The sequence below is a fragment of the Peromyscus californicus genome, unplaced genomic scaffold, assembly GCF_007827085.1.
Source record: "Peromyscus californicus insignis strain IS unplaced genomic scaffold, ASM782708v3 Scaffold_8__1_contigs__length_139910024, whole genome shotgun sequence".
NCBI lineage: Eukaryota > Metazoa > Chordata > Mammalia > Rodentia > Cricetidae > Peromyscus > Peromyscus californicus.
In genome coordinates, this window is record NW_026294606.1 from 107,108,879 (window position 1) to 107,129,582 (window position 20,704).

The 20,704-nt window shown below is 43.3% G+C and overlaps 1 protein-coding gene across 1 annotated transcript; it reads right to left on the bottom strand.

Annotated features, from left to right (window-relative positions):
• Positions 1-206: 206 nt before the first annotated feature.
• On the bottom strand, positions 207-7,919 carry Pdp2 (pyruvate dehydrogenase phosphatase catalytic subunit 2). Its single transcript, XM_052728669.1, has 2 exons — positions 7,754-7,919; positions 207-5,563 (listed from the first exon to the last, which is right to left on the bottom strand). Exon 2 carries the CDS (start codon positions 5,519-5,521, stop codon positions 3,926-3,928), a length of 1,596 nt encoding a protein of 531 aa, XP_052584629.1. The 5' UTR covers positions 5,522-5,563; positions 7,754-7,919; the 3' UTR covers positions 207-3,925.
• Between the last annotated feature and the right edge of the window lie 12,785 nt (positions 7,920-20,704).

Genomic DNA, 20,704 nt, shown 5'->3' on the forward strand with positions numbered 1-20,704 from the left:
ACAAAATATTCAAAATAAATAAGAACTTAAAAAGGACTCCCTGTATGCTCAGCAGCTACTGAAAGCTTCAGCGCACCATGCATCTCTTTGGAGCAGGGTCTTAAATAGTCCCAACTCTTCCTTGGTCAGATAAAAATGCTCAAACAAAAGTTGGCCTAGCATCCTAAGGGCTAGAAAAACTAATGTGCAAACTAAATAAAACCAGATTCCATTCTGCTTCTTTTATTCAAAAGTTCTACTTAAATAGCCTCAAAGGTTAGAAAATCGGGGTCAGATAGGAACACCAGTACACAGCTCAAAATACAAATGCCAGTAATTATTAAAGAACATGGTTAATGATTGTTCCAAGAAAATGCATAGTAAGAAATAGTTTTCCAGGAGGCAAGTTAGACACCAGGAACCGAAGGAAGAAGGGACAGGACCTCAGATGGCTCAGGAAATAGTTATACAACAGCCCCAAACATGCCTCCCCCACCAGGCTACACACATGACGGCTTACGTCAATAGCCTTGACCTTCAAATCCAAAGGGAGCTTCTACACAGCAAATGCACTTCAAAGACATGAAACTGTGATGGCTCCATTCCAGAACATTCTGGTTTAACCTGGGAGGTTACAACTTCCCAGTAGCTATCCAACGAAAAACAGAAGCTGGTCAAAAGGACAGAACCAGCTTCCTTTTGAATACATTTTGTTGTTGATCTACATAATTATACCCTTCTTTATTTGAAGATCAAGCCATTTACATTTTACCTATGTTTAAAAGTTGTCAATGTCCAGTGTGCCTAAAAGCTTTTTAGCTTTTAAGCCAAATGTATTCCGGGGAAAACATCCATATATTATACCTCAAAGTTTACATTATAATAAATTAGCTTTAATGTTATAAATAACATCTCAGAAAACTGAATCTTATTAACATGATCTAGCATACATTCAAAACTATCACCTTCTCTACAGTTTTACTAACTTGGAAATCAACAGCACTGTACTATTTACACATAAAACAAATATCTAAATTACACCATTTCCATCCGTTTCTTTACCCCAAATCATAAATGTCATTCATTTTAAGCACCAAGACATACTTCCTTCAAAAGTTACATCTGCAGTATTAAATGGTCATAAATCTCATTATTTAAAGTTTGAAAGTCTTTTATTGAAATCTCTGTATGAAAAGAATGATAAGAGCTTTGGAAGAACTGACAAGGACCATGAACCTCCTTTCTAATTTCTGGGTCCCAAAGCAAAAGCTCATTTTCTTCAAGGGGGCCACTGCCAAGACCCATGACCAGGGAGACAGATATGCTGGCGTGTAACCAGAAAGCAACACTCACTGGAGCAGGCACAGAAAAGCTGAATTCACAGAGGAAGAGAAAAAGGTAGACAATAAGCCAGCCTTTCTTCTTTCTCAATATTTCAGCTGGAAAACAGGGACATCTATTAGACAGTGAGAAAACACAGACACTCTCAGAGACACACATAGGAGGCCTGTGTTCCATCAACTTCAGGATAAGTTACCTGAATCAGAGCCATTTATGACCCATGGCAGCCTCCAAAATAGGGCTCAGATACTGAATGCCAGTTAAGGCTCCCAGGATACTCCTGGGTTTAGCTGGCATAAAAAAAAAAAAAAGGATAAAGGGGGGAAAAAGTCAGACAAATAGCGTCTTCTGCTCAAACAGCAAACTTTCAAGCTAGAATAATAATGACTCACATTTGGGGTTACATTTTGTTTTGTTTTGTTTTTCTGAAGCAAGTTCTGTGTAGCCTAGGCTGGCCTTAGTGCCTAGCTGGGACGCACTATTTTTTCTTGTAGATAGTCTCATGTATTCACTTCTGATCTTCCTCCCTCTAACACTCAAGTGCAAGAATTAAGGCATGGGTCAGCACACCCAGGTTTGTCATTTCCTACGTTATTTTGAGGTGGCACAGTTGGGCTAATTATTTAGGATAGACTTACACATGAGGGTTAAGAGAAAGAGGCCCTTGGAAGGTCATCCACACCTGAGAGCATCAAAGACCCACAGAAAGTAAACATACCCAAGTGTGGGTACAGGTTCCTCAAGGAAGAACTGCCTACGTTTTATTTTTGAGTAAAAATCTAAGAGATCAGAAGTGTAACAGTAATGGTTTCAGAACAAAAGGACCCAAAAGAGTCCCTTTTTTAAAAAAACATGAGACCATATCACTAGCCAGGTACACTAGGAAATGTGCAAAGAACAATCCCCCTATTTTTCCATTTTGCTTATTTTCTGAGTACACATGCCATGGTTCACCACGTGGAGGCCAGAGGACAATTTTCAACTCCTTTCACCACGTGGGGCCCAGGGATGGAGCTCAAGTTTCCAGGGTTGGCAGCCTTTACCCACTGAGCTTCTCTGCCAGCTCAGCCCCAACTCTTGACAGAATGTCTACCAGCAACACCGAGGCGGGTGGGGGGCAAACCTAGTTCCCTGCAAGTGTGTGGATGGCAGAGAGGGTAAGAGACAAGGGACCAACCAAGGAGCTGCCTACAGTGAAGCGCTCTGATGAGGTGCAGGAAATTAAACCTGCCAAAAAAAATACATGTGTTTCCATTTAGGGACACATTTCCTGCCCCAGCCACCCAAGAGAGGAAGAAGTTTATCCCCTAAAAGGAGCCATGTGGGCCAGTTTTCAAGCAAGCACAAAGATTCTGCAGCCCCTATATGACCAGATGCATCTCAATTTTCACCCACGTCTCACACTAAATATGGTCTAATCCCCGAGGCATAGCAATGGCGATTCCTAACAGGCAGGGGCAGCTGTCCCATCTGATTAGTCTCCCCGCTCCCTCCCAAGATAGAGAGAAAGCCTCTCTCGGCTCACGACTGTTCTCAGGACATTACTCTCACATCTCTAGAATCAGGCTGAAACCTTAAGTCCACAAATCACTGAATAAGTCCACTCTGCCTAAATGTCCACAACTACCACCTGGCCATATCACCTTTCTTCCAACTTTTGGAAGCGAGAAGGTGAAAGATTTTCCAGTAATAGCATGGTGAAGCTGGGCAGCATAGCAGAGGTAGTATTGTATCACTGTTTGAGGGATATAATCAGAAAGAATGGGAATTATGAATAACCCCGTGGCTAAGCCTGGGGGAAACATTTTACTAAGCAGAAAGCCAGGGGTTAGGGATTAGACAGAAATTACCTCTCAGTACGGCTCAAAGGTTTTGGGGTGGAACTCAACAGAAGGACCAAAGGCGGCACAATTAAATTCAGCCAGCTCAGAAACCTAGCCCCTCCCACGCACAGCTGAGAAAACAGGACGAGTGGTCCTAAACGTGCTTATGGCAGTCCTGCTTGCAAATCTGAGGACTCAGTTTTAAAGTAAATTTAACCATCGTTAAAATGCAAATGGCACAGAATATATTCACAGTCATTACAGAAAATCTCACACACACACAGGAAACTTAGAATGACATAGAAAAGTACCCAGAAGATTGTTTTGTAAACCTAGGCTTCCATAATTAAAAAAACAAAACAAACAAAAACTGTAGCCTAGAAGTTGTGCATAACAGAGTCCACAATGATCACATTTGTAAATTTTGCAACTGGGTCTCAGAAGATCCTGAAGTTCTTTATTCTTAGAATCATGATTAAATTTATCCTTTAAAAGCACAGGATGACACAGTTTAACAGTGTCTTTATAAAGGACATGGGCTACGTGAGCCTAAGTCAGTTTTAGTCTTTATTCTGTCTGCTGCATAGAAGAGTTGACCAGTGCACACAGGGACAAAAATCACTGCTAATGCTTTGTCACTAAGGCTGGGTTTCCTAACCTTCCTTTGTTAGTCAACAACCTACATCTGCCTATTCTTTAATAAGGTTTGAATTGCTCACTTGGGAGTAAGTGAAAATGTTTTAAAGGGTATTTGTGTTAGCCTTGGCAACAGGGTGAGACTCTTAACCCTCCTTATAATATGTATCAATTGAATCGGAGTTAAAAAACACCACCATGACAGTGATATCATCCCGGTACATCCTGGCTACATCTTCTGGTAATGTCAGCATGGCGGCCAGTCGCTCCGGCTCCATCTCCCCATACTCATTGCTCCCGATGGCATGTCTGATCAGATGCGTAGCTGCATTTTGGTCAGCTGCATGGAGTCCACTGGCTTTCCTCTGAAGCAGCAGACTCTGCATGAGTCCCAGGTTGGCTGGTCTTTGGTCCAGGTCTGGCTTATGGCAACCAACCTTGGACAGGTGCCCCACCACCAGTCTTACCACATCCTCATTGCCCAGCATGTCCCACAGACCATCTGAGGCCAGCACAAGGAACTTATCTTGGGGCCTCAGCCTGTGGTATGTAACCTCGGGCTTGGCAGTCAGATAGGGTGGAGTATAGTAGTGGGGTGGCGTGAACTGATAGATGTTGAGGGCTTCGGTGTCAAAGCCCCGCTCTAGGACACTACGCTGTAACTCTTTACTCCATTTTAACTGGACATCCCCAAAGGCCCTGCAGGGTATGAGGACACCCAGCAGCCTATCATCTATGATGAGTGTCCTGTCCTCAGACTCAGGGTGTTCTCTCTTAAGGCGGGACAGCTCAGCCTCATTCCAAGCATTGTGGTCACAGGTAAGAGGCAAACAGGACCACACACCATTGTCTTCCTGGACACCAAGGATAGCCCGGCAGTCACCAGCATTTGCCACATGCAGATGAACTCCATTGACATGGGCCATGCAAGCTGTTGCCCCAGAAAAAGCAACCTGGAGGGATAAGTTCTTTGTCACCTCATCTTCCAGAGGAGCCTGAATTTCTAGTGAGATGTCAGAATCCAGTCTCTGGAAGGAATACATCAACGCTTCTTCAATGCTCAACCCCATTTCCATACGCAGGTCAAGAAGTTCCTGCCAGTAGACTCTGAGGTGGTCCAGATGTACCGATGTGACATCCTTATAAATACTATCCCCAGGATGTTTGAGCCACTGAAGGATGGGCAGCAAAGGCTTCATGTTTTCCATTGCTTCCTCCATCTGCTCCAAGGTCTCATGGGACATCAGGGAAACGGCCATGTAGTAGAAGAGCCTCTCACTCACCGCTTGTGCACAGGCATGGCCACCATGTCCATCAAAAATACCAAACATCAGTCCGTTGGTTTGCATGCAGGAAGCTACACCTTGCCGGTCCTCCACTGGGGAATTGGCAGCCAGCTGGTTGCTCTCAAACCTTAACACTGAATTCGGAGCGCCATTGTTGAAATCAAGAACCTTGTGAGATGACTCGCCAGCTCGAAGCATGTCATTGACCTGCTCAGGGCTAAGCTGTAAATGGAAATCTTCTTCCTCGGTCGACGTGTGTCTGTAGGCTCTCTGAAGAGCAAAGCCACCACACGGAGTACTGTTCTTCAGAGTCGACGATGCCGGAGAAAAAAGCCTCCATTTCAGCTGATTCCTATTCGCGGTGCCCCTTGAGTATAAGCGTCTGCCCCCTTGTAATATAGCAATTCGATTCCTTGCAGAATTGAAGATCCAGTAGGACACGGCGGTACTTGACATTCTGACACTATATTGGCGAGTAGAGGTGGGTTGCTTTTCAGCCTGAAAAATTAAAGAGTTTATAAAAACTTCAAAGCTCAAATTAAAAAAAAAAAAATACCGTGAAGACATTTCTTTTGCTAATATTCTCTCTGATTTGTACCCCCCCCCTTTCCTCTCCTTTCCGAGCTCTTTCTCAGGCCAGAGCCTACTTTCTAGCTCCCTTGTTCAGTCTCCTCTGCAGCAGGTGTTCACTTAGGTATCTGCTCTCCCAAGTCATCTATCTACTCCACGAATTCCAGACACGTAGCTGCTTACTGGCGCCTATCCTGAGTCCAGCCCTGTACCCGCTACAAAGCAGGCCCTCAAATATTAGCTCAACTTGGCATTTTCAGAGCCCCAGTGACACTAGCTATTTAACAGACATACTGCTTCACTAGTCTCAACGGCACTTAATATTACCAGTCTCAGATGGTTGGGTTTTGTTTTATTGCTGTTGTTTTGTGCGTCACTAGAGTAAACACACGGTCTCTTCTATGCTGATCTACCACTGAGCTACATCCCCAGCCTTTTTTTTTTTTTGGTTTTTTGAGAGGGTTTCTCCATGTAGTTTTGGTGCCTGTCCTGGATCTCACTCTAGAGACCAGGCTGGCCTCGAACTCACAGAGATCCTCCTGCCTCTGCCTCCCGAGTGCTGGGATTACAGGCGTGGGCTACCACCACCCAGCCCCAGCCCTCTTTTCCACCAGGTGCTGCTCTCACAAGATCTGGGAGTGCTTTTTGCTGTTATCATTGTTTTGTGTTGGGTTTTGTTTTGTTTTGACACAGGATCTCACTTTGTCACCCTGGCTGGTATGGAATTCACTGTGTAGACCAGACTGTCCTCAAACTCACAGATCTGCCTGCTCTAGCCTCCTGCGTGCTGGGATTAAAGGTGTGCGCCACCACGCCAAGTTTTCACAAAATTTGTAAAAATTTAATATGACACTTCCAGGTCAGGCATGGTGCTACATGACTTTAATTCCTGAATTTGGGAGGCAAAGAGGCAGAGGCCAGCTGATCTCTGTGAGTTCAAGGCTAGCCTGATTTACATAGCAAATTGTTGTTCTGTGCATCATTCCGGGCCAGCCAAAGTAACAAAGTAAGGCTATGCAGGATGGGATGCAAGGAGCTGGGAGTAGTGATGTAAACCTTTAATCCCAACACTTGGGAGGCACTGGCAAATAAGAGTTTGAGGCCAGCTACACAGAGAAATCCTGTCTCAATAGTCAAGCAGGGACATGGTAGTATATGCCTTTAATCCCAGCACTTGGGTAGCAGAGGCAGGCGGATCTCTTAGTTCGAGGCCAGCCTGGTCTAGAGTGAGTTCCAGAACAGTCAAGGCTACACAGAGAAACCCTGTCTCAAAAAATAAATAAATAAATAAATAAATAAATAAATAAATAAATAAATAAATAAAAGTAGTCACTATTTTTGCCATTGGGAACATTCTTCTAGTCAGGTTCTTATATCGTTAGGCCGACTACACTGAATCTGACTTCCATGTTAAAGACAATGTTTTCACTGATAGTACTATTTATGGATTTTGCCATAAACATTCACAGTAACTGGAGACTTGGACTTTGTTTCCACTAAACACCAAATTGCATGGCCTTTGCAGCCACCTTTTCCTTACTTATTTCCAAAATCAGTAGGTCAAAGGGTATAAACGCACTGTCAAATTGACTTCCCAAAGCCAGTGAAGATCGTCCCTTACCCACCCGGCTGAACTTGGGGCAGATGAGGTCGGTCAGAGGCAGATGGCCTGGGACGCCCCTTGACCCTGCAGAAAGGACAGGCAGCTGTGGTTAATGAAAACCGTTCGCCGCAGACGGGGCAGAATTTAGCACCCCTTAAAGAAATCAAGCCTCTTGATTTCTTATCTAGGCGGCAAGGTCCTAGTTAAGAACTTCCTGGCTCCAGTTTAGTGTTCTGAGCCTCGGCTTTCCAAGCTGTAAGACAGGAATCCAGTTTGCGACGCCCAGCTCACCAGCGTTCCAATACTAAGGAAGCTAGTGCAGGGAACCGGCTAAGCAGCCGACTCCTCCACTAGCGCGCGGACCCACGTGGCGCGTTCGCGCGAGTGGGGTGACCACGACCGGGGGACCGGCTCGTCCCGCCCTCTCACCTCATCTCCTCTCCGCCCCATCACCTGAGGCGCCCGCAGGCCAGGCTGGTGAAGATATCCGCACCCCTACTTGTCCCCTTCCTTACCTCGTACCCTTGTCCTTGTCTCACCAGCTTGCGCCGCCAGCACTCGGCAGAGGCTCTCAGCTCAGATCCTGCGCGCAGTTGCTCGGTTGCTGCGACCGGGTTTTACTTCCCCGAAGAGGCCCCCAGTCGAGGAACCAGCACCAGAAGAAAGCTCCCTCCCGCCATTCCTGATTGGCTTATCTTCGGAGGTGGGCCCTTGATGGACATAGATATTACCCAATAGATGAAGAGGGAAAGAGGAAGAAAGGAGGTGGGGCCGGGAGGGGCCGCTGCACTCTACCCCCTGGGGTTACGGTAGCATTTGAGCGGGCACTGCGCCACCAGGCCATCACATGAGCCTATGCCCCTAGCTTGCCTTTTGCCTTATCGCCACGCCCTGCAGGCCCAGAACCAAGAGACCACACCAGTTCCTTATTGTTCGTTCTTGCATGCGTTCCTCCCCAGGTTTGTTCCGTACCCTCCAGGCCCCTCTCCCAAGCGCCATACCCTTATTATCAACCTTTTGGACACCTCCCTTGAAGGCCTTGTGGACAACTCCAGTTCTACTTGCCCTGACCTTATTTCCCAAACCTGCTCTTCTTCCTAACCCAGTAAAGATCCCACTGGCACTAGGAGACCCAAGTCCAAACACTAGGGTCAATTTGTTGCCTCTCTGACTCATCACACACTTTAATCCTGTCATTTCCATCTCCTAAATACCTTTCCACCCATCTATTTGCCAACACCAGACTGCAAGTCTCTGTCTCCCTTTTGCCAAATTACACTTAACCTAGCCATCCTTCCTTCCTCTAGAGATGGCTAGAATGAGCCCTCCAAAACTTCTGATCTAAAGCGTCGCTAACCACTACTTTGAATTCACAATTACCTTGGCGGATTAGTGACAAGTGATGGTAGCTGGCACTGTTACTTGTTGGGAGCTTGGGAAAGGCTGAGGACCAGAGCAACAGATATTCCTTCTTTCTGGTCCTAACAACAGCAGAGGCCAGTCTTCACCTCTTCCCTTTATAAATTGTTTTAATGGAGGTTTCCTGAAGGTGTGAGCTGGAAGAACCCTTTCTTGAAGTCAAAGAGAAATGAGAGACAGCAGAAAGGTCTGAAAACGGGGTCTCCGGAAAGAAAGATACAGTGGCCTACCTGAGAACCCTGAACCCAAAGCCGTGCCTAAGGTCAAAGGGTTTCTGTCATATTTCTGTGAATGATATATATCCTGTCATTCAGCCTCGGGTCTTCCAAGAAGGTGGTTGTTTGGACGTGTTTTGTTTTGTTTTTGTTTTTGAGGCAGAATCTCACTATGTATCCCTAGCTAGTTTAGAACTAGCTATGTAAACCAGGGTGGCCTCCAAAGATCCACCCACTTCTGCCTCCCAAATTCTGGGGTTAAAGGCATGTGCTAAAGGCCTTGTTTTACTGTGGGTTGTATTTTGTTTTTGTGGTACTATTGGACTTAGAGCCTCCCACATACTAGGAAAACACCCCACCACAGAAACACTTCTTCACTTCTCTCCTCTGCCCACTCACATCCTCTTTTAATGCCAGGAGACAGTCTCACCAAGGTACCCAGGCCAACCTTGAACCTTAGCCTCAGGAGTAGCTGGGATTATAGGCTTGCACCACCAGGTGGAGCCCTTTCTGGAAGTTCTGAATCAGAATTTGTACTATGTCTCTTCTGGACACCGGACACCGAGGAGTCTCTTTCAGGCCCATACTAAAAATTCGGATCAAGTAGATGGGAATGAGAGAACAAAGAAGCATGCTTTGTTTTTGTTGTGTTTTGGGTTTGTTTTAGAAATAGTTCATCTGAGCCTATAAAGGTTATTTTTCAGAACAGAAGCGGGAAGTTTTGTTGCTGCAGTTTGAAATCAATAAAATCCTAACATTTCTCCCTTCCCTTTCCTCCCTCCAAACTCTCCCATATACCCCTCTCCTTCAAATTCATGGCCTCTTTTTTCACTAATTGTTATTGCATACATATATGTATCTATATATACATATATATTCCGAAATATAATCTGCTCAACCTGTAAAATGTTACTTGTATGTATGTTTTCAAGGCTGACCTTTTAGCACTGGACAACCAATTGGTGTGCTCTTCCCTGGGAAAAACTGTTTTGGTGGAAGCTCCACCCCACCCCACCCCCATCTCTCTCTCCCCAAACTCTGCCTCATCTCAGCAAGCCCACCAAACACAGCTCCTCCCCCAGAGATGCTCAAGACCACTCACACAGGGTATTTAAACTGACCCCCAGAAAACAGACACGTGGTTTTTCGGTCTCTCTTCCTGTCTCCTCTGGGGGGGAGGGGGCTGGAAAATATCCGGGAGCGTTTTACTCATTAAAGCTGGGCTTTTTCTTAATTAGGTTTGATTTGGTCTGATTTGGATTGCTGTGTCAGTAGAGAGGCTTATTGGGGTGCAAAAACTTTTCAAAAACCACCTCTCCCACTCCCAGCTTTCCTCAGGTGACAGAGGCCAAATGTTTACTTGTCCAGCCCACAATATGACTGGTCCTGAGCTGACTCTTGGAAAAACACAGATGCCCCCTACCACTTTCCTGAGAAAATTTTACATCATTTTGCTAAGTATGAAACCATAGAGGTTTTCTTTTTTCTTTTTTATTTTCTATTTGAGGCAGGGGAAGATGGCGCATGAGTGTGCAGGGCAAGAGAGGCCAGAAGAGGACATTGGATCCCCAGAGTTAGAACTGTTGTGCCCAGGTCACAAGACCCTCAAGCAAGACCACCACAGAGCCAATATCTGATGCAAGCACACAGAGGTTTTTATTAACAAAACAAGCGAGCTTGGTCCACCATCCAACATCCCGACACAGTGGGTGGAGGAGAACACCCCGAGTACTCACTTTAAGGGGTTTATATAGGAAAAGTTTACATGCAGCTTGGGATTGGATGAGGAGGCTAGGGGTGAGGCAGTTCTTTGAAGTTACTGGCTGAACTATAAGCATGAGGTTACTGATGGCTAACAGGATTCAGGGTATCTTAGAGACATAAATTTTTTACTCCCTATGTCCTGCTTTTGTTGAACCCAGGATATATACATTCAGATTTATTGTTCCAGTCCTACTCTCTTCTAAGGTCAACTTCTGGTCAGTTGAGTCCATTACTCCCTATATCTTGTTTTGCCAAGTCCAGGATACATAGATTTATTGTCCCAGCCTTAAGTTCAACTTCTGATCACTTCTAAAACTGCTGGTCAGCAAATACCTTTGGAGGAGGGGAGGGGGAAGCCTCTCTCAAGATGGCTACTGATTTTTCCCTTTCAGAACCACACCTGGGTGAGAAATGTGAGCTTACCTGTTGTGTGAGTACTGGGATCCAAACTATTCCTTGTGATTTTACAGCAAGGGCACTTAATTGCTGAGCCATCTCTCTAACTCCCCACCATACTCTGTGTGTGTTATTAGGAACTGAATCTAAGGCTTCCCACATGCTGAACAAATGTTCCATTACTGCATTATAGCTCCAGTAATAGTTTTCCTAAGTGACCAGAAACTCTTATTCCAAAGTGAAAAATGCATCCATGAGGATAAAATTGTTGTGCCCAGATCGTGACCCCCAGAGAGACCACCAAAGACAAGCATGCCAGAATGCAAAAGCAAGGTTTAATTTCGGGATATCCAAATGCAATACAAGCCTAGGCAGGGACTTCGTCCAATACATCCAATGCAGTGGAGGCTGGAGGAAGTGCCCGCCTGTCCGCAAGCTCAGTTTTTAAAGGGAAAAATCACAAGGCTACATCATTTAGGGGTGCTAGTACGGGTACAATTCTGACTGGCTTGCTTCTAGGGGCTTCTAGAAATTACTTCTAAGGGAGTGGTTGCCCACCACCATTTCTCATTGGCTGCCCTCAGGTGGGGGCATTTTTATGGTCAGTTACCCTGGAAACCAGGGAGAGGACATTCCATAGTCTGGCAGGCATTACCTCGTGACTACCTTGTGACTCTGTACTTTTACACTTCCTGGTTTCTGGAATCTGAACTGACTTGTTTCAATAACTAATGGCCTATTCCCAAAAGGAGAAATCTTAGGTCTTAATTTTAGGGTGAAAGCATTTTGGTCTTATTTCTAAGATGGCTCATTTTGGTCTCACAAAATAAGAGCCAGTGAGATGTCTCAGTGGGTAAAGTGGCTTGCCACCAATTCTGACAACCGGAGCTTGATCCCTGGGATCCACAGTGGGGAAGGAGAGAACCGTTCCTTTAAGTAGCTCTCTAATCTCCTCAAGCAAACTGTGTCATGTGTGAGCCCCCTTCTCACAAATAAATAAAAGTTTAAAAGAAGCTATAGGTACATCCTTCATATTATATATGAAGATCCCTGTGTGAGCTCCAGGGTTCCTTGTTCCAAATGTAAAAAACAAAGGAAAAGGACACGTCTTCCCGTGAGAAAGGGAAAGTACAGATCAACTGGGACTCTTAGAAAAAAATGACGTTGAGCCTCACTAAACGTCAAATAAGAATTAAGATGAGCTATTGCTTTAGAGCAATCTGGTCTCTGTTGCACTTTCAATCTGTAGTAAAGAGACAAAGTGAACATTGCAGTGCTTGTTTCCCCTTGTTTGATAATAATTTATTATCATTTGACATCCAGTCCTACATTTTTGGGGAACCTCACAACCTTTTCACACTTAATAAGATTAACATGAATTTATTTGACTTTAAGTGGAGAGCATGGCCATTGGATGGTGCAACCTCAGGCAGAGGCAGCAGAGGGTAGGACTGGAGAGCAGCTAGGATTATGGCTAATGAACTTCTTTGGTGTTCAGTTGCAACCTCCAGCTCGCCCCTGCAGTCTGGGAAACCCCATTCCTGTCTCTCTCTTTCCAAACCCTGCCCGCTCAGAGAGTCTCTGAACAAAGGGAAAGCGCCAAAAGCCCAGTTCCACATTCTTGGTGGCTATTGCAACTTCCTCACCTGATGCCACCAGCCACCCAAGTCCCTGCCTAAGTGCTCAGCTTTTGATCAGACTTGGGCACAAAGCCAGCTTGTGGCAGACACTTCACTACCCCTCGCCTGCAGTCTATAAAAACTTTCCTGCCCTGGTCTGGTCATGCAATCCTCTGGCCTCAATTTCTGAGACCTGTGAACTTTCCCAGGAGTTGCTGCTTTGCTCAATAAATCTGCTGTTATACTTTTTCAGTTTGGCTTGATCTGGCTTATTTCATTGGTGGAGACACTTATTACCTGGGGGGTAGGGGTGGGGGCAGAAAACCTAATACTTGGGTTGTGAGCCTCACCTAAGTAGGATATGAACACACACATGCCATGTGTAGTTTACACCTAATTTTCTTTCTTGTTACAGTCTGAGGGCTGACCCCTTGGTACTGGATAGGCACCTGGGGGCTTCTTCCCCGGGGGAGCCTATTTCTCCTGCTCTTAGCATTCCTTTGTTGCCTACAGTTCTCTTTCAAGGGTTGGGGCGCCATATGCCCTCTTTCATGATAACATGTTCATCGTGTCCTTGTTCAGATCTTTTTTTAGGCAGCCATGTTGATGAAACTTCATGAGGGCAGCTTCTGACACTTCTAGGAGATGAAATCTCACAGCAAACTTCCTGTTCTCTGGCCTCTTACAGTCTTTCTGCCCTTCTACTGTAGAGATTCCAGAGCCTTAGGTGCAGGAGTTGTGTTGCAGATGTACCGGTTGGGGCTCTGCACCACCTGATAACTTATTCTCTGCGTTTTGATAGGTTGTGGCTTTCTGGTCTCTCTTGCAAAGAGACATTTCTTTGGTAAGAGGTAAGGGCTACACTTATATATGAAGATTTGAAAGTAGGAGCCATGGATGAGAGAGAACCTGTGACCTTGGTCTTTCTGGGTCTGGGTTACCTCGCTCAATATGATCATTTCTAGTTTCACCTATTTATCTGCAAATTTCAAATTTTTTAATTTTTATAAAGCTGAATAGTATTCCATAATGTGTGTACACATTTTCCTCATCCATTCAATAGCTGAAAGACAGTTTGTTTCCATGTCCCAGCTACTGTAACTAGAGCAACAGCGAACACGACTAAGTAAGTAACTATGGAGTAAGATGTTGAGTCCTTTGGGCAGATGCTGAGAAGTGGTATAGTTGGGTCATATGGAAGATTTATTTTTAGCTTTTTCTTTCTTTCCTCTTATTGAAAATAGGTTTCTTTTCTACATAATATATCCTGACTATACTTTCTTCTCCCAATTTCTTCCCACCTCCTTTCCCATCCATTCCACCCCCTTTCTGTGTCTCATTAGAAAATAAACATACTTCCAGCCGGGTGGTGGTGGCGCACGCCTTTAATCCCAGCACTCGGGAGGCAGAGCCAGGCAGATCTCTGTGAGTTCGAGGCCAGCCTGGGCTACAGAGTGAGATCCAGGAAAAGGCGCAAAGCTACACAGAGAAACCCTGTCTCGAAAAACCAAAAAAAAAAAGAAAGAAAATAAACATACTTCCAAGGGATAGCAATAAAATAAGTTAAAACAAAAACTAACAAACCAGAATAGGAAAGAAACAAACAAGCAGAAGAAGAAGAGCCCAAGAAAAGGCATAAGAAACAGATATAGACACAGAGACCCACTCACTTGAACACTCAGGTGTTGTGGAATATTACTTAAACTAAGCAAAGATGTGTTACATTTGTTTATGCTGCAGAATATTACTTTTACTGTGTAAAGGTGTTACTTTTGTTTATGCATTTGTTTAATGATGTAAGGTTGTGTGCTTAGTTATGTAAAGATGCGTTGCATTTCTTTCACCTTGCCTGCCTAGGGCAGCTGATTGCTCTAATAAAAAGCTGAACGGCCAATAGCTAGGCAGGAGAGGGATAGGTGGGGCTGGCATGCAGACAGAATAAATAGGAGGAGAACTCTAGGCTCAAGAGGAGGAGGGATGAGAGAAGAAGGAGGAGAAGAGAATAAGGGAGATGCCCAGGGCCAGAAGCCAGGCAGCCACTGCCAGACAGCAGAGTAAGACACACAGAAAGAAAGTAAGAAAGGTAATAAGCCCCAAGGCAAAAGGTAGATAAAGAGAAACAGGTTAATTTAAGTTAAAAAGAGCAAGCCAGAAACAAGTCTAAGCTAGGCCAAGCATTCAAATCTAAAATTAAGTCTCTGTGTCATGATTGGGAGCTGGTTGGTGAGCCAAAAGAAAAAGCGTGGTACACTCAGGAATCCTACAAAAACACTAATCTGGAATCCATAATATATACTCAAATGATCTGTAGGGTAAAAAGAGAGAAAATATATATAGCAGTTATTTTATTTTTCAGAATTATTTTAATTATCTTGTTTTGTGTGTATATGTTTCCATATGAAGTTGAAATTCGTCCTTTCAAGATCTGTGAACAACTGTGCTGGAATTTTGATGGGGATTGCATTGAATCTGTTGATTGCTTTTGATAGGATGGCCATTTTCACTATTAATTCAATCCTACCAATCCATGATCATGGGAGATTTTTCTATTTTTTTATACCCTCTTCAATTTCTTAAAATCTTCAATTTCTTAACATACAAGCCTTTCACTTGCTTGGTTCAAGTTACCTCAAGATATTTTATATTATTTGAGGCTATTGTGAAAGGTGTTTGTGGTGGTTTGAAAGAAAATGCCCCCCAAAAGGAGTGGCACTATTAGGAGGTGTGGTCTTGTTGGAGGAAGGTTGTCACTGTAGGGGTGGGCTTTGAGGTCTCTTTTTCTCAAACTTCCCTCAATGTGACAGTCAGTTGACTTCCTGTTGACTCTGAGTCAAGATGTAGGACTCTCAGCTCCAGCACCACATCTGCCTGCACGCTGCCATGCCCCCCTTCATGATCATAATGCACTGAACCTCTGAAACTTACACCAAAAACCCTATCAGGGAATTCCAACAGCTGATAAACACTTTCAGCAAAGTAGCTGGATACAAAACTAAAAAATCAGTAGCCCTCCTATACATAAATGCAATGTACTGAGAAAGAAATCAGGAAAACAACACTGTCTTAATTAGAGTTTTTATTGCTGTGAAAAGACACCATGATCATGGCAACTCTTACAAAGAAAACATTTAATGGAGGGTGGATATCTTCATCATGTATTATGTGTACATTTTCACATTATTATGTGTTCATTTTCATCCAATTTTAGAAGGTCTTTCTTCAGTTTCTTTAATTTCTGTCTTGATCCATTTTTCATTCAGTAGTGAGTTGTTCAGTTTCCATGAATCTGTAAGCTTTCTGTTGTTGTTGAAATCCTGCTTTAATCTGTGGTGGTCTGATAGGATGCCAGGTGTTATGTAGATTTTCTTGTACCTGCTGAGGCTTGCTTTGTATCCAAGTACATAGTCAATTTTAAAGAAAGCTCAAAGGTGAACTGGGAAAAAGGTATATTCTTTTGTTTGGGTAAAATGTTCTGTAAATATCTATTTGGTCCATTTGGTTTATATTATCAGTTAGCTCCATCATTTCATTCTTTAGTTTTTGTCTGGATGACTTGTCTATTGTCAAGAGTGGGGTCTTGAAGTCTCCCACTGTCAGTGTGTGAGGGTCAATATGTGATTTAAGCTGTAGTTTTATTTCTTTTATGAACTTGGGTGCCTTTGTGCTTGGTGCACAGATGTTAAGAATTTCCATGTCCTTTTGGTGGATCTTTCTTTTGATAAGTGTGTAGTGTCCTTCCCTCTCTCTTTCTAATTTGTTTTGGTTTGAAGTCTATTTTGTCATATATTATGTTCTTAGGTCTATTTGTTTGGAATATCTTTTTCCATCCTTTTACCCTGAGGTGATGTCTATCCTTGACGTTAAGATTTCTTGGATGCAGAATAATAGAACCTGTTTTCACATCCATTCTGTTAGTCTATGTCTTTTTATTGGGGAATTGAAACCTTGGCTGTTAAGAGATATCAATGAGGAATGTTTGTTGATTCCTGCTTTTTTTTCTGGTAGTGGTGTGTGTTCATTTGTGTGGGTGTGTGTGGTGTGCTCACACACGTGTGTGTTTCCTCTCTTTTGATGTTCTGGTCTGGAATTATTTGTTCCTTGTGTGTTTTGTTTTGTTTTTAGAAACAGGGTTTCTCTGAGTAGGCCTGGCTGTCCTGGAGCTAGCTGGCCTCAAACTCAGAGATCTGCCTGCCTCTGCCTCTCAAAAGCTGGGATCAAAGGCATGTGCCACCTTCTCTCAGTTCCTTGTGTTTTCTTGATCATTGTTAACCTCTTTAGGTTGTAGTTTTCCTTCTAGCACCTTATCTAGGGCTATATCTGTAGATAAATATTGATTAAATTTGCTCTTATCATGAAATACCTTTAATTTTCTCCATCTATTATGATTGAAAGTTTTGCTGGGTATAATACTTTAGGCTGACATCTGTGGTCTTTTAGAGCCTGTAGAGCATCTGTCCAGACCCTTTTGACTTTTAGAGTCTCTATTGAGAAGCCAGGTGTTATTCTAAAAAGTCTACCATTGTAAGTTACTTGGTCTTTTCCTCTTTCAGCTTTTAATATTCTTTCTTTGTTATATATGCTGGTGCTTTGTTTATTATGTGCCAAGGGGACTTTCTTTTCTGTTCCAATCTATTTGGTGTTCTGTATGCTTCTTGGACCTTGATAGACGTCTCCTTCTTTAGGTTAGAAAATTTTTTTTCTATGATTTTGTTGAAAGTATTTTTTGGGGGGCTGGAGAGATGGCTCAGTGGTTGGGAGCACTGGCTGCTCTTCCAGAGGACCCAGGTTCAATTCCCAGCACCCCTATGGTGGCTCACTACTGTCTGTAACTCCAGTTTCAAGAGATCTGACATCCTCACATAGACATGCATGCAGGCAAAACACCAATACACATAAAATAAATAAATAAATCAGTAAGAAAATATTTTCTTTGCCTTTAACCTGGGATTCTTCTCCTTCCAATATTCTTATTATTCTTAGATTTGGTCTTTTCATAGGGTCTCGGGGTTCCTGGATGTTTTGCCCCAGGATTATTTTAGATTTAACATTTTATTTGACCAAGATATCCATTTCTTCTATCATGCCTTTAATGCCTGAGATTCTCTCTTCCATCTCTTGTATTCTGTTGGTGAGGCTTGCCTCTGAGATTCCTGTTTGAGCTCACAAATTTTTCATTTCTGGATTTCCCTCAGTTTGGGTTTTCTTCATTGACTCTATTTCCACTTTTCAGTCTTGAACTATCTTCATCATTTCATTCCACGGTTTGTGTTTTCATAGATTTCTTTAAGGGATGTATTCATTACCTTTTAAAATATTTCTATCATATTCATAAAGACTTTTAAGGTTTTTATCTGTGCTTCAGCTTTGTTGCAATTCTAGGGCCTGCTGCAGTGGGGTTGCTGGGCTCTAGTGGAGACATATTGTCCTGATCGTTGTGTTTTCACTCTGGCATCTAGATATCTGGGTTTGGGATGGTTGTAATTCTAGGTGCTGGTGTCTTGACTTGTCTTGTTGGTGGGTATTTTTTTCCTTGGTTTCTGTTGCCCTCTCTGGTTCTTAGGAGAGTGTGGTCACTGTGTGTTACCTGGTAAAGAATTCTTCTAGGGTCCTGCTAAGTGTGGCTACTGGGAGTTCCTGGTAAAATATGTTCCTTGATATTCAGAGCTGATACTTGGGAATGGGGATGGGCTAGAAAGGGGAGCTAGGAGGGGGTACACAGGGAGGAGGAAAGCAGGGTGTTCACAAGGATCTGCTCAACCCGCTGGGAATAGAAACAGAGAGTGAGGAGAGGCCATAACAAGTAGTCTGCTACAGAGCTGGGAATTAGACCTGACATTGCATGTGGAGGAGAGGAGGGAGAATGAAGATCTGAAGCTCATCTGCCTACTTGCTTTCCTGGCAGGCTTGGATGGCAGATTATTCAGGGAATGCCTGCTGGTATTGGGTGCTGGGATAAAGGGATGAGTTGTGGGGAGGAAGGTCAGAGAGGAAGATCTGTGTGATCCACTGGAGATGGGACCAGGGATGAAAGAGAGGTCCCAGCAGGTGATCTGCTATAGAGCTGGGGGTGAGACTGGGGGATTGGATTTGGATGAGAGGAGGGAGAGATGAAGGTCTGCAATTAGCTTACCTGCTTTCCTGGCCAGAGTTCCTAATTTCTTATTTTTTTTTTTTTAAAAAGTTACCTATAGCAGAAAGTTCTTTCATCTTAAATTAACCCATTTCTATTTGTCTCGCCATGTGTTCTGTGGGACAGAAGAAAACCAATAAAAAGGGGTCCATTGTCGTCGAGATTCTATTTCTTCCCATGCTTGTCCCCACTTTCAGAGGATCCTTCCTCTATCCAGAATAAATCTAAACTTTTCATTTTGATATTAATAATGTTCAAGTGTTCCACAATAAGCCTTTCCAATAGCAATCTCTGACGGCTCCAGGAGGAAGACGGGGCTCCATAATACTGACTCTATCAGTCCAGAATGATGCCATGGTATCCATGAACATTATTCAATGATCAACTTTGGACTGGAAACTCTCCATGACAGTTCCAAGATGAAATGGTCCATCATACTACACTTCTAGCCAGAATCTCAGACATCTTACCCATTACTCTGAGATTGGCTGCAGAATCTACAGTTAGCTCTATTGAGAACGAACCATCTGAGCTTTCTTACAGGACCCCAAGGAGTTGCTGTCGCCCCCTAAACATCAGGAAGCAATTCTAAGAAAACAATGCCCCTCTCCCAAAGGTTTCATTTTCTCCAGGTTATGGATAATGATTATAAGGTTGGGGGTGGAACAATAAAAATTAGACTCAGTATTTTCCTTAAGAAAAGAAAAAGGGGCTGGGTGGTGGTGGCACACGCCTTTAATCCCAGCACTCAGGAGGCAAAGCCAGGCAGATCTCTGTGAGTTCAAGGCCAGCCTGGTTTACAGAGCGAGATCCAGGACAGGCACCAAAGCTACATGGAGAAACCCTGTCTCAAAAAAAAAAAAGAAAAGAAAAGAAAAGAAAAGAGAAAGAGGAGTGGATAGATATAGTATATTAAGGTAGATTATTGTATATACTAGTAAACTAATTTAGCCTTAGATAATTTGCACAGTTATGGATTCTTGTATGTAGATGTAACAGTCTTATTAAATAAGAAACACAGAGCCAAATGCAGAGTTAAAAGCCCAAGAGGTCAGAGCAGTAGCTAAGAGCTGATACTAAAAAACCCTTTCTTACCCTTTGCTGCCGTCCTTCCCCTCAGAAGGAGACCTACTCCCTGTGTATCTGTCTTTTTATTGACTTTCTGTTCTGCCTTCTCATTGGTTGTAAACCCAACTACATGACCTCCTCGTCACTGCCTGTCTATACAGAACTTTAGGTCTCTATGGTTGGTATTGAGATTAAAGGCGAGTGTCTCCATGCTGGCTGTATCCTTGAACACACAGAGATCTGTCTGTCATGTGATCGGGATTAAAGGTGTGCGCTGCCGCCGCCGCCGCCGCCACCCGGCTTCTGCTATGGCATGCTATTAGCTCTGACCCCCAGGCAACTTTATTTATTAACATAAATCACAAATAAAATCACATTTCAGCACAAATATCACCATACTTATATATTGATACAAATGTAAACTATTTTTATATTCCTATTTAAGGTAATTTATATGTTGATACAAATACAAAACTATATTTGTTGTATTTACATATATTTCTACTCCTATTTGAAATATCTTATATATTGTTACAAATATAAAATTGTATTTGTCATACTGTATGTATGTTCTACCTCTGTTTAAGATATTTTGTATATTGATACATATTTAGGATTGTTGTCATATTACATATTGCATTGTACATTTCTACCTCTGTTTAAGACATTTTATGTATTGTCACAGTTTTGAGGTCATTGTCCTTTTACTGTACATTTGTTTACAGACTGTTTACCTTGTTTTTTTTCTGAAGCCTTAGTCCTTAGGTTATTTAGGTAGATAAGACTTACAGAACTATAGTCCCACCCATGCTTGTCATTTCTATAGTTATATTAGTTAGGTTCTCCAGGTTTACA